Source organism: Magallana gigas, chromosome 3, assembly GCF_963853765.1.
Source record: "Magallana gigas chromosome 3, xbMagGiga1.1, whole genome shotgun sequence".
Taxonomy (NCBI): domain Eukaryota; kingdom Metazoa; phylum Mollusca; class Bivalvia; order Ostreida; family Ostreidae; genus Magallana; species Magallana gigas.
Genome location: NC_088855.1, coordinates 50,866,415 through 50,881,318, shown reverse-complemented (window position 1 = coordinate 50,881,318; position 14,904 = coordinate 50,866,415). Strand labels below are relative to the sequence as shown.

The following is a 14,904-nucleotide window of genomic DNA, read 5'->3' as shown; positions in this document are numbered from 1 at the left end:
GCACTGTGCGCCAACAGTGACCATGAATGTTACAGATAGCCCTCTACTGTTCTAAGCACTTTAAAAACACAGACCTCGTTTATATATCATTATATGCCTCTTATTAATTTCTTCTACGAAATCTTTTATTCAAACTTTCTAGATTGAAATCCATTTCAACTCAACGTTTAAGAGATTATGTTTTATTGATAAACATATTATGTTTAATAAAAGCAATAAACAACATTTTAGAAAATATGAACAAATATAAAAAATAGTATATGGTACAAAATATTTGGAACATGAACACAGAAAACCAACAGTAACATTGCAAATATACAATGCAGCACCACTTCACTTTGATTGTAAAATTCATGTCATATATCAGTAAATTTATGTATGCAAACAATATATGTCTTATACCCGCTATGACACTGTTATAATACCCCCTTATATGTAAAGACTATAAGTAGTTACAGCACTGCAGTTTATTCTTTGAACAATTATTATGACTACACTTTGAACCATTAAGTGCTTTGAGATATGGAGGTCATCGGACCTGCTAGTGTATACTTATGTCCGGTTTCTAAAACTCGCTTTGAAAATTTTGTTCTCGACTATGCTTTAAGATTATTAAAACGACAGACTCGTTTCCAAACATTACAAAAGTTTGGTAAAGAAAGTTCTCGTTTTATCCAGCTTTCGACGGCCTGCCTTTACACATCTTTTCATCAAACCCATTTTTGGACAGAGACTGTAAGGTAACGCTGTATCGGGTTATCGTTCCTTCAATTGCGTGTCTTGTTCTTTATATACAAGACATGATTGGAAATCAAAGTTCTGAAACATATAATTTTAATTAATTTAAGTTTACTTCTTTAAAAACATGATACATATTCGAAACACACTTTGAAAATGCACCTATGCATTTCTCATTGAATCTTTCCATAACAAGGGTTTCTGATACACTCCTCACTTCAAAAGCTTTCGGACTGACGATAGCGCCACCTATCTCCCGATTTTCTTTAATGATGAGAACATATTTAGTTATTTACCAACACGACCATCAGCTCATTGAAATCATTTTGGTTTAGAAACACAAAAGGCCGCCCCAATAAGAATACGCATACATTAAATTAGATTTAACGAATATTCAATAGAAAGCTATATTTGTGTAAATAGTATAACTTTATATATGAATGGGGAATCATTAGTTTATGAGTGCTGCCCGCTTGTTTTCGGGTAAATTATACAGGCAAAACAGTGCTCCATCAATGATTTCTAATGTCCTTTTTGATAAAGCTTTTTAAACACATGAATAGTCACGTTGTTTATTTAGCCCAATTGTTTTAAAATAAATCTATTAAAGGTTTGTGAAAAGAGAAGTTTAATCAGAAACCCTTGATTTGAGAAGATGGTCTTACCGTCACATAAACTGTCCCATATTTTCTGTTTGATTGCAGGAAGCTCGCTGTAATCTGATACTTTGAAAAAAGTTTCTTTAGCGGGGGCATCACACATCATCAACACCTCATCCTGTGGTTTTTCTTCTCCAACCTGGACTACAATAACCTCAACTCCATGAAGTTTCGCGCGCTGTGCTTCCGTCAGCGCGCGCAGTGGCTCCTCAAGACTTCCGTCAATTACGAGCACGGCCACTTTCTTAGCGTGCCGTCGTCCTCCGTGGTTCTGACTAAAGGCACCATGTCTCATCCGTTTCAGTAGCGCCGAAAAATCGACGCTTTTCGTTTTTGATAACGCATCATTAACTTCGTTCTTATTTTTGTTTGAATTCAGTAAGAACCCTGTGGTATCCTCATGACACTCGGCAGACATCAGTCCGACCTGTATTTTATCAGGGGCAACATCAAGCTCGTTGGTGAGGTCCCTTATTAAAGCTAAAGCTCTTTTCGTGTTCTTTCGACCGGCGTTGATACTGTCCAGCATAAACATAATATCTGCTTCTTGCCGAGAGCCACAGGCTGAAAACAGTCCAACGGCGTGTATTAATGATTAAAATGAAAACGAATAAAAAATAATCTGAAATCGATACGCAAAACGTAATTAATCATTAAAAAAAGAAAAGTAAGGACTTGACTTTCATTTTCACGTGGTTATACCAATACGTACCTTGATCCTGGATCGACTTTTCGGCAACAGGAACTAAAATTAATAATTGACCATTAAAATGTAATCTGTAGGAACACTTTTGAAAAAAAAGTCAGATACCAAGATTTGACCTTTTACCTCTGCATGCTTCTATGGCGACCTCGGCTATGAGAGAGGGTAACTGACTAAAAGACGGGACAGTATAAAACTTTCCCGACGATCCCGATAACGATTTGACTTCTTCGACAGCAGCGTGTCCTACTCCAATAGGAATAACGACAATGTCCGACTCTTTAGCCCTATCAGCTTCCTGTTTTGCAAACTCACTAAACATCACTGGTGACCCTGTAATAACAATAGCAAGCTGGGCGGAATTTTTTCTCGCTAGCCCTCTTCGGAAACTCTTGGTACGTATATGCTTAATTGCCAAGTCCAGTCTGTTATTTCCCGCAGTTCGTTTGGTTTTCTCCAAGGTTGCAATAACGTCATTGCGATCGTACAGGTCATTCATATCCAAAGCGTTCACCACCTGGTCACTGTAAAGGACGGCGCCGACCCTGGTTCCATTTTTTTGAACATTAAGAGTGTTAACGATCTCTTTAGCAAAAGTCATTTGATTTTCGAAATCTTCGTCCGACACAGACGTTGTAGAGTCGAGTGCAAAGATGACGTCGCTAACGCCATTTTCGCATACTGAATAAAAAAAAATGAAGTCAAATTCACGATTTTAATTAAATAGCAAGATGTAATTCAATTTCAAGACATGCGATTGAATTACCTCTGTTTGCTACTTCCAGCAATGATGTTGTGGTGGTGGTCGGGGTAGTGGTAGCTACAAAGAAATATTCTTGTAAATGCATTGCATAGATTTAATTTACTAAGCACTCTCGGTATATATGCCAGTATATACGTTACGCTGTTTCTGACTTGCTGTATATTGACATCCTAATGATCGTTGACATAACGTATGGAACAAGTACATTGAGCTATCTGATCAACAAAATACCATTCAGATCACCTAAAATTTATAGATATAACATTTCAAACTATAATAGAGTAAAAAAAAAAATTCATACAATTTAGCTTTTAATTTGAATTTTTTTCTAAATCTCTTTACAGAGCTCCCCTTCTCAAGAAGATAAAACTTGTCTAAAAATGACCAAGACCATCAAGTCATCTTATAGTGCCGATGTTTTATTCAATTGTTTTCTTTCATTTGTAGTTGTAACATTCTGAAGGTATATATAATACCAAGTAAACAATGTTTTCTTTATCAAGCTCTGTAATACGAGATTGTAATTTCTGAGAAGAGACATGCATTACTGAACGGAATCTCGGGTGAATTATCTAAAGATGGAAATAATTAAAAGTGCAGTTAAATTGAACGTTTGTTTGCAAATTGTAGGACTAGATATACACAGTTTTTAAACTGTCGTAATCCTATACTGTAATTACCTTCTTTAGAACACATTGAGTAAGAAGTTTATTTATTACAAAGCATGACTTCAAGGGTTAGAAAAAAACCCAAAACATTGATATCATTAAGATGTCTGGTTGTCGGGTACGTATAATTATGTTGATTACGTCTACGGTAAAAAATGCTTGAGACGACCACTGAAGAAGAAAGAGGATATTTGTTATTTTGTTATTAATGCATCTCATACTGTTTTATCTACTCTCCTGATATAAAATGTTTATGTAATAATGCCAGATAGTGTATTGTTCATTAAACAGACTGGTGTATATCTTTGTATGACAAGATTGTCAAAGTATTATTCAGTGCATTGACTGAATAAGAAGAATTCCGTAATTCTACAGTAATTGACCAGTTTCTAAATATAAAGCTGCATATTACTTTGCAGGATATGTATCTAACATTTCTAGCAAGATATAGATTCCATCTGATTACACGGGGAAAAAATGATAAAGTGGGAATAAGTGCAGCCGTTTACAAATTAATAAAAACTGCAACCATCGAAACGCCTTGCATCAATGCCTTGAATTGATAAAAACACCGTCCGTAAAAACGTCCTGGCTCGATGTCTAAAATTCACGACACGCTATATGTTATGTTCATGTTACGTTCACTGCAGTACATCATCTCAAAATCTGCGAGCAGATTTTTTTTATAACGAAACAAAACAATACAAAACTGTATTGAAAACATCATATTTCATTGAACAAATCAATTTCAAAAGTTTCTGGATAAGGTTTATAGACTTCCCGAGGTAATTTTTTAAAAAAAAAAGTATTTGTAATCAATGTAAATAATTAGACCCTATTTCACTAACGCATTAGAAGTGGCAACACAAATATGAAACAGACACGGTTTAATGACAACAAAACATCCATACTTGTTGTGGGAGTCGTTGTTGTTGTCGTCGTCGTTGTTGTTGATGGTGTAGGTTTAATAGTAACTGCAAAAGAAAAGATAACTTTGGTTACACATATTTCTGTTTGAGCTATTTGCTGCCGATATAAAGGTACATATATTTATAGAAAACTTAACAACCACTTATTGTTGATGACACTTTACCTCTACAGGTTCTGACAGCTAACATATCTTTAATGTTCTGAAGTGCGTGGAAGTCTGTCACTTTGAAAAAGTGTTCATGAGATGGTCGACTTGCCATCAATCGCAGTTCCCGTGTGTTAATTTTTGATCCGATCCCAACTGCAAATATATTGACATTGTCTTTTTTGGCTTTTGATGCCTCCCATACGGTCAACAGCATATTACTTGATTGTCCATCTGTCAGAATAATGCCAATCTTAGCCACATCGGCTCTTGCTCCTTTTTCGGTCGTAAACATAGTTTGTCTCATGAACTTTATGGCTCTGTGTGTATGGGTTGCATATCCCTGCATTTGTCGAATTCTGTCGATAGCCGACAAAACACCCCGTTTCGTTAGGAATTCGTTAAGGTAGAACTCTCGCCGAACTCTCGACCCATAGGTTACAATACCTATCCTTGTATGATTCACATCGACTTGAAACATGGACACGACATCTTTGACAAATTGTAATTGTGTACGGAAATGTGGTCCCCAAATGCTGTTTGAAGAATCCAGCAGAAAGACAACATCAGCAGGTTTGTTACCACAGTAATATTCGTTCACTGAAAAATGCAACAAAAACGTTTTAAAAAATCCTGACGAAAACTATGCATTTAAGTAAATTTTGAGGGAAAAAAATCTCTGTAAATATGAGTATAATAAGAGAATTATCTTTGTAGTTTGATTTTTTATGGTCAGCGACCAAAACTTCTTGACCGTGAACTATTGTGATTGTTTGTTTGTTGATGTTATCACAAGGTCAAGTTTAGGTAGCGTAGCATATCACAGCTACACACCAAAATGTATATTTAATTAGGACATAAGTGTAGCTTGCCAAACCGCACGCAAGACTAAATGAGAAAATTAAAGCAATATAAAGTTCTGGGCAACACTTTGAATGTAATTGCATTGAAGACGAAATAAAATTAAAAAACGAGATTTGAAGGGCAGGCTTATCTGTGAGTTTGTTTATAGAATCGTTTGTAAATGGAAGCTGTTTCAAGAAGAACCTGCGTTTGTTTACCAGTTAACCTCTTGATTTAATGGTGTCACTTGTCAATCCAAATTCCTTTTTACTGAAAGCAGAGGAGGGGGTACTTAAAGGAGAACCGAGCAACCCTCTTTGTATTGCTGTATTCGATAAGACACAGACAATAGAAGTACTTATTTAACTGCATCTTGAGCCATAAACAAATCAGTTTTATAGCACTCTTACTGCATAAGAATTTTGCAAAAAGACATTTTCTCCAGTTATTTAAAGAATGCCCGGAGGACCATTAGATAGACTTCTGGGTTATGTCTTTGAATGAAAATATTTACAAAAGGATAGGATGGAAAGAGGTAATCGGATATACAATATATTAAGTATCTCGCTACAAAAAGAGTCGATGGAATTGAATGAAATGTTGTTCATTGTTAAAATAATCTATTAAAAACATCGATGTTGCTGAATTTTATAAACCAAATCAAAACAACGTATTATTTATAACCTCTTTTTGTGACACTCTGTGTGATTCTTTACATTTTAGCTTTAAAGCAGGTCTGAATGTGAACAACTATCCTCTTATAAAGCTATCAAATGGTCATGGTCACGATTCTTTTCTCTTTTCTTCTTTTTTATTATTTACAATGCTATAGATATGCATTGCTAAATGAAATGAAAAGAGTACCAGGGCTCACATTTCTTTGTTATGTAAACAATGCCCGTGCCCTGTTTTTGTTTACATAAGTTCAATATATCAAATCATATACCAAAAATCTTTTTCAAGCTTGTTTGTCTATTTTCTTATTCATCTTATTCATTTTAAGCATAAAAAACAGTTCTTAAAGTTTAGCACATTTATTTTAGGTAAAACACTGGAATTCTTACCTCAACAGCAAAGGCTTTGTTTACAAAGCAAAGAATTGTAAGCTCTGTAACTCGCTTATAACTCAACGAATGTCAGTCAAATTTTGGTTGCCTATTTGAAATGCCTTACTAAGTATTGTAAACATTAAAATCGGAAAAAAAGTTTTTGACCGAAATTGTGACCATGCCCCTTTGATTAAGATACAAAAAATGAAGGGAAAAAACATGGAACCTACCGTTTAGTCTTTGCGCAATTGTTCCCTAAAAAGAAGTCAAACAAAGTATAGCCTTTGTAAAATGTAATTTAAAATATTTTGCAAGATTTTTGAATAATACAGATTGATTATTTTTATGTTTAAAAATAGAACTGTTAATTCATAAAATGCAATTGATAAAGATTAAAATTACATGTATAATCATAAAAAATTCGACATTTTATTTTCACATATGCGAGAAAAAAATACATACCAATTGAAAGGTCACCATTGCTAAGATAATGTGTCTAATTCCAAACTCCATCCTGGCATTAAATCAAGTGACAATGTTGCAAAAGTAAAGACCGCTAGTTTTGTTATCAAAAACCGACAATGCGTGAATTGGTTTAAATAGACATCCTTAAGAAATTTCGGTAAAGTGGGCGGTCTTTGGGAACCTGCCTTACCAGTTACATAATAACAACCTCTGCAATTATCGTAAAGACCCTACTTTGTTGTCATTGGCAAAATATTTGATAAAATTACCATTTTCGACAGGAGGGCAGGTATAATGTATATGGGGGCTCTTGAATTTTAAAAGGTTTCTGTGTGAGATGATGCAACTCCCACACCAGCCATTATGTACATCAATTCTACACCGATTACTCAGTTTTCTATTTTTATGTTGTCCTTCTGCCTCCAAAAAAAACAGGCTAATGAACCGCTAATAAATGTCCCCCTATATATTGAGTTATTTGTTTACGATGCATGCTTAGAATGACTAGGATTCTGATCCCCAGTGTCATATCAATTAAAAAAAAGATTAAAGTTCCAGCACTATCTAACCAATTATTCTTTTATGATTCATACAAGCACTATTGCGGAAAAAAAAATTGTAAGATACTTGTATGAAGAATATCGTCATATCATCTCAATATTAGAATATATATGCTTGGATAAATACACATATTTTTGTACCTTTTCCTATGCAGTGAATTTGAAGTTTTAAATGTTGTAAAATAAACACCCTCTTTGTAGTATTGTAGTATCCATTGAAACGCTTACAATGAAAAACGAGAGAAAGGGCGACTGAAATAAAACTTTTACATTGATTGTATCATTGAGTATGAATTTATTCAAATTGAGACTGCTCTAGCAGCTCTTTAAAATATGACAGAAGGCATTTCAATTTTTGATGATGGGTGCTATATCTCACAATACTGATCAAGATATGATCTATTATAAGCTGAGAGACATAAGCCATGTAATCAGGTGATGATAATTTATTGCTACAAAAGTAAGGACAGTATAAAGAATGTGTTATTATTTGTAACTTGTAGGGATTAATGAATCAAACTAACTTCATGTGCAGTTCTACAAATATAATGGGTATTTTATCTGGGAACTTGATAGTGTTTCAGGCTCTATTAAGTCAATTATGGCCAACAATAGATGGTACACAAAAGGACTACAATGGGGTCGAAATCACTACGTATTTACATTTACAAATAAATTTAAATAAAAAAGCATAGATTTTGAGAATTTGCACCATTTGCGGGATAATATATTTTACTGTGAATGTTTTAACCGTTTCAAGGGGGAAAGAGGGGAATGGCTGGCACAAAGCATTAATATGTTGGAATACACAACTTTCCTCATCTAAAAATATATTTAGAAATTGTTGGGTATTTTGGTTACTTTACGATTTGAAGTAATCAAAAGTATTGGTTTTGAAATTAAGACGCATCAGTGTTCACTTATTTAATCTTCGATTACAGTTGGACAGCCAACTAGATTACCGATGTGTGAACCGTGTGGATCCTCTGTCTCCTGTAAGGTTCAATCTGAACGGCGGGAATCTTCACTTTTTGCAATTTTTTTCTATGCTCAAAAGCATTGATTTTTTGTGGTGTTTTTGGTGTTTTTTCCCAAACTGACATTAATTCAAACCGACTTTACATAATATACAATTGGTCTGACTCGGAAAAAATGCGTCTATAAAAAGTTCAGTTAATTGCTCATAATCACTAGACACAACAACAAATAAAACATCACGAAGACATAGACTGCTTTTAAAAAATCGAATCATGGTTTACAATAAAGGTCATGGAATCTGACAATCCAATTATTGATTTAAACTTGTATTATTGTCTTTTGTTGGTATTATAAGCATAAAAATATGCATGCCTATGGAAAATGAAAAAAAGTTTGGTGTAAATAAATTGTTTTCTATTACTATTGTTCATATCGCAAAACGGGATACTGTAGATTCCTAATTAAACGCGAAAAATTATTATCTGCGTAAAATCGCGAGGAGCACCCTTCGCGAATTTTAAAATCTCGCCATTATTTTTTGAGAGTTGAGAACTATGAGAAATATGGATAAAAGTTCCGCGTTCGCGATTTTATATTCTCGCTATTTGATACAAAACAGCGGGATCGCGGCATTAAGTAATCGCGTAATATAAGGAATTTACAGTATTTTAACAATATATTGTTAAAAAAGAAACCACGATTTTGAATTAGTTCTTACAGTCCAAAGCCTTACGTACTTACGAATCAAACCTTAGTGCGCCCTATAAACTTCATAGAGGGTTATCTCAAACAATTAACAACCTACGTCGTTTTAGAAGTATTTATATCAAAGTCTATCGTCTAGACATTGGATACCTCTTTATTTATCAAGCTAACAATATAATCTAATCTTTACATCAAAACGTTATAACAATTTCAAGTTACATCTTTAGAGGAAATAGATCAAGGAAAGTAACCCTTTACAACGAGTTGTTACGTGTCTAAACTTTTAACCTTTTGAATGAAAAACATGAATACAAGGTTCGTTTTCTTTATCTACCGTGAAATATTTGTTAGAGGTGATGAACGATATGAAGTGCTTGATGCTATCATATCTGATGTGCTAAACCTTAAGCAAAACACACAGCGTAATTATACAACACGTAATATGCAAATCAATTCATGTGCATACTTTTTTCTTTTAATGTAAGCGATGTGAAAAAATACAAAAACGTTAATAAGATTTTTGGGAGTTGATTTTAATCAACTCTCCTATGCACTTACTCGGGCAAAGCGAAAATGAAACAGTGTTTGGAACTAACTTCCTAAGCACAAATCAATACCGCTGACAACACTTAGTTCTTGAAAATAATCGATAAATTCGATGCTGTGTATTCTGAAGCATTGTTTTTCAAGAAAACTCATTTATTAATACCACGAAAATTATAATATTTTAAATTGTACAAACAGTTTAGATATTTTTTAAAGTAGTATGTATTCCTACGCTAGGGTTCAATGTAGTCTCGTTCAACCAGACGCTTGGCTGTCTCGATCCGTTAATATCCGACAAAACAGAGTCTCTCTTGCTTGTCGGAGATAAACGGAGACAGCCGAGCGTTTGGTTGAACAAGACAAGAGTTCAATCTTGCCTGGATCCATACAATTTCTCAGAAATATTTCGATTACTGATACTACTTGCCATGCAAAATCACATATCGTTGATTTTGAATAAACGATAATCGATAAAATCAACTCCCGTCAGTACTTCAGTACTTTGATTTATATTATGATTTATCATAAAATTGGTACAAATACACAAACAAAAGAGTGAGTGGACGAAATCATTAAACATACTATCTTAGGTAATTTGATGAATGAAAATAGCAGCAATTAAATGTTTTACTGTTTTAAAGGGGCATGGTCACGATTATGGTCAAAAATTATTTTCCCGATTTTAATGTTTACAATGCTTCAGTAAGGCATCTTAAATAGGCAACCAAAATTTAAGTGTCATTCGTTGAGATATAAGCAAGTTACAGAGCTAACAATTCATTGCTATGTAAACAAAGCTTTACTTGCATTTTGAACGTTGAAGTGGAAACTACTGGTTTAGACCGAAAATAAATGTGGTAAACTTTAAAATCTGTTTGTTTATGCTTAAAATGAATAAGAAGATTGAAAGATCAGCTTGAAAAAGAACTTTTACTTACCGGTATATTGAACTGATGTAAACAAAAACAGGGCACGGGCTTTGTTTACATGACAAAGAATTGTGAGCCCTGTATCTTGCTTATAACTTCACTACTGACTCTCCAATTTTATTTGGTCATTGGAAATGCATTCCTAAAGCATTGTAAATAATAAAAACAGAAAAAAGAATTAGATCAAAATCGTGACCATGCCCCTTTAAAGGGTGATTTTATCAAGGTCCGGATGGATCAATCCACTGTGTAGCAAACCATGCAAATTTAAAGTTCTATGCAGGATATTTTGAAAAGTATTATAAACAAATGAAAAACAATTTTACAAATCATGGGTTAATAAGAAAGATTTTGTGTTATTGGTCGATGTTTCATTTGGTGGTTACCATTGTCTAATGATAGCTTTTTCAATGTCATTAAACTTACGTGAATAAATATGGGGTCCCCATGGCAAAGAAAACCTCGAACATTTGCCTATAATGTGCAAACACAAATACATTATCACTTATCCTGTCCAAACATTGACATCCCAAAAGATAAATTATATTGAAGTTTATATTTCTAGGGATTGCATGACTACGTGAGTCATTTCTTTTTGCGTCATTTTATACTCTCTCTCTCTCTCTCTCTCTCTGGAAACGATTGAAATTCAATGAAGGTATCAGTGTTATACACCCATGTCAGTAACATGGATCCCCCCCCCTTTGAATTAATTATTGAAATGCATTGTGTCGCTATTGGCTTCACCAAATTACTAACAAATTTATAAAAACACACACAAACAATTTCAAGGAAAACCCTCCATAAATTCTAAACTATTTTGAACAGGTTGTTATTAGTAGCAGTCAAGAAATACGTTTTCAAATAAGTTCATGCTTATGTTGTCGATCAATTAAATATACTATTGTAAGAAGTATCGCAAAACACAAACATCAACATCAGAAATGGTGGATATGGTTGCTATCATTTTGATGGAGTGGAATTGCTTATTTCCTTCTGCACTTGAACCAAGACTTTTGAGCTACGGCGAAGGTGCTGGCACATATTCATACACGCACACACACACGCTCATGTATGCTAACTCGAGGAGACATGTTTTTAAAAATTAATAATGCCTATTAATTCTTTTGTTTGTCGTTAGACAATTTCTTGTTCCGTTATAAAAAAAAAACCAACTAAGTTGTATGGATTAATTTCTTCGAATGAAAATAACATACAATCGTGAAATAAAATTGACGGATAAAATTAAAGAAATAACACAAAAATTGTCTACAATCAACTGTAGATTTTGTCTCCTAAAATGGTGATTTTATTTGTGTTGATTTGAAAGTGTTACACTTCCTAATCTACAATTCGCATTGGGGCTATTACAGACAAAGAGCGAGTTAAAAAAAACACACTAGCAACCCTTTCCAAAACTAAGTATCATTTAACGATTCTTTACATTATACTATTTGTTATCCATTAAGTAATAAATGTTTAGTTTTAGAAGCTTTTTTAAATGCTTAGTTTTTTATTTTAAATGATTAAACATCATGTAAAACATTTCATGTTCTATAAATATTTGACAAATAAATCAATTTTAAAAAAAATGGAATGAAATGCTTTCAGGTTGGTCAAATAGAATGTATGGCCAAAAAACCCCCGATTATCAATAAAACGGATGGCAAACCCGAAACAGAAGCAAGGCCAATTTAAGATTGTAAGATTGAACACATAAAAAGGTATGTAGTTTGATCTCAGTCTCATCCATCAACAATGGACATTTTATTCTGTAAATATAAAGGTATTTATATATGAAGTTTAATATGGGTACATCATTCAAACGAAATGTACGTTCTATTTTCTGAAGTTTAGTAGTCAAAACATAAAGCATGATAACGAACGTTTCATCCTCAACTACTTCCAAAATCGTTCTATCTATGCGGTTGACGTTATAAGGGTCCTTGTATTGTCGGTTACCACAAAATTGCTAATCAAATTCAATATCTTCTAAAACTTTACAAAATCTGTATCGTTGATATATTAAGAATATCACTATTCTTCAGCATTATCTGTCCCAGCGGAATCATGTGAAACTGACTCTCCTTGAAGTGAGGGACGCTTTCCATGTAGCCATTAACATTTGGGCAAAAATATTTTTACTATATCAAATAGATTTAAAAATAAATCTTGACATTCTTTGATTAAAATATCGAAAAATTTAGGAATATAAATATAAAAAAATTACGGATTTAACGAACCTCACCAAACTCTCAAAATGGAAATCAAATTAAAAACTAAAATGCTTTCTTTGATGTTCATGCAGGTATTAAAAAACCGCACATTGCAGAACAATACCTAAAATGCATCATATCTAAAACCCTAAAACAAAATATTTTTTGCTGATGTTTACTTACATCAAATATTTATCAGATTTTCTCTAGTTTTCAATGCAAAGTGAGTGATAGTGAGGACTACATTATTTTTGTCGATAAGTAAATTTGACAAAGGAACACATAATACAAACAGGAATTATCAACTAAAGTTAATCAAGTCATCAAACTCTGGCTAATCTGCCGTGTTCAGAAACGCTGTATAGGTTATACAAACGCGTGGTAAACAAATAGTGAATTGCAGTTACAACGTTCTACAAATTAACTGTCAAACAGTTTAAATAAGACTTGCTGTATGAGCAAGATTGGCATGTTATGCTTATCTTAAGCAATCTAAAAAACACTTGTCAAATTCGAAAAAAATCCTTTTGAGCAAACTCTGGAAGGTAGAGACGTGCAAGATATCAAGCATCGTCTACTTGGTGATCCGCTGAACGTTAAACATCAGTGAAATGTCTTAAGGAAGAAAAAAGGTGTACTAGGTGTCTAGTTCAGCGTCTGTATTAAATGTAATTTTAAAGAAAAGGAGGTGCTGAAGGAAAGCAGAATTAATACCTAACGCAAAGAGAACCTTTGAAAACCCGTAACGCTGTAAAAGAATGGGGGACGCTTGGAGCGTCTTTTGTAAATATAGACATATTACGTAAATCACTAATATTATACAAATATTGACAGTCACTGTGTTTTCGGGCAACATTGATTATATGGCAATATATTCGTTCGAAGGGGGTGAATATAATCAATGTTGCCTGAAAACACAGTCAGCATTTGTTATGTTAGAAGAAGAAAAAAAAATTATAAAACCAAGAAAAGTTTTGAAAACAGATCGCTGTAATTTTCTCAGTTCAATGTAAAATTCTTAAATTCAATTTTGCACTTAGTCCATTTCAAAAGTGTCGACGGCATTAAAAGGGCACCGGTGATATTCCTGTGACCGCAGAAATTAGGCTACAGATGTTCTAATTGTTTTTACTTCACAATAATAAGAATCCGGGTAACCTTTATGATAGCAAGCCGTCGCATTGCGCGTCCGTGCCTTATCTGGTTGCCTATTACGACATCACCATGTTTCTTATTAAAGTCAACGTTTACGAAGGGGCCTAATTACATTAGACGGAATATTCTCTTTTCCTTCAATTCCTTCTAAAGACTGTTTTAACAAAATTTAGAAATGGTAGGTTTCAACTCCTAATGTCGACATCAAATAAATTTTGTTTCAAAAAGGCATTTTCATCACAACAATGAGGGTTCATCCTTTTGAGCGTAAATTCTGCTGCATTTGTGTCACGATTTCAAAATTTATCTTATGGTACATATAAACGTTAGTACACTAAGTTCATTGTCCTTTAACCTACTAAAGTGGGAAAGAATTGATTTTGTTACTTTTTATTCATTTCATTTCAATAGATTATACAAACTTCATGAAAGCACAGACTCACAAGCAAACACCAATACGTTGCTTTGAACAAAGGGTTACATAAAAAGAACAAAGAAATCTTAATTTTACTAATCATTTATAACATTATTGGACTAGACAGTTCCCATTTTACTATCTTTCTCGATAGAATTTACCTAAGATGAGTTTTAAAAAATACAAAATTGTGTATTTGAATAACTATAGAAACACTCTTGAGTATTATTTCAAAAATAATGTACATTTTAAAATCCATACAAAAGATATAAGATCCAAGCACTAGTAGTATGTACTTGTTGCCACAATTTGTAAAAAAGTACCATTGCTAAAATAAGTGAATAATAAATCCACAGGAAGTCTAATACTTTAAAACAATTTTCTTATTGAAAGAACTTTTAAACTAAACTCTTCGTCATTTTTTATCTTTTCAGAAT

At 33.3% G+C, this 14,904-nt stretch overlaps 1 protein-coding gene across 1 annotated transcript; it reads right to left on the bottom strand.

Annotated features, from left to right (window-relative positions):
- Window positions 1-596: 596 nt before the first annotated feature.
- LOC105323678 (collagen alpha-6(VI) chain) lies at window positions 597-7,214 on the bottom strand. The gene is made up of 9 exons (XM_011422744.4): window positions 6,961-7,214; window positions 6,729-6,753; window positions 4,625-5,206; window positions 4,443-4,505; window positions 2,867-2,920; window positions 2,227-2,781; window positions 2,110-2,142; window positions 1,404-1,961; window positions 597-819 (listed from the first exon to the last, which is right to left on the bottom strand). The coding sequence occupies exons 1-9, from the start codon at window positions 7,009-7,011 to the stop codon at window positions 812-814; spliced, it is 1,929 nt and encodes a 642-aa protein (XP_011421046.3). The 5' UTR covers window positions 7,012-7,214; the 3' UTR covers window positions 597-811.
- Between the last annotated feature and the right edge of the window lie 7,690 nt (window positions 7,215-14,904).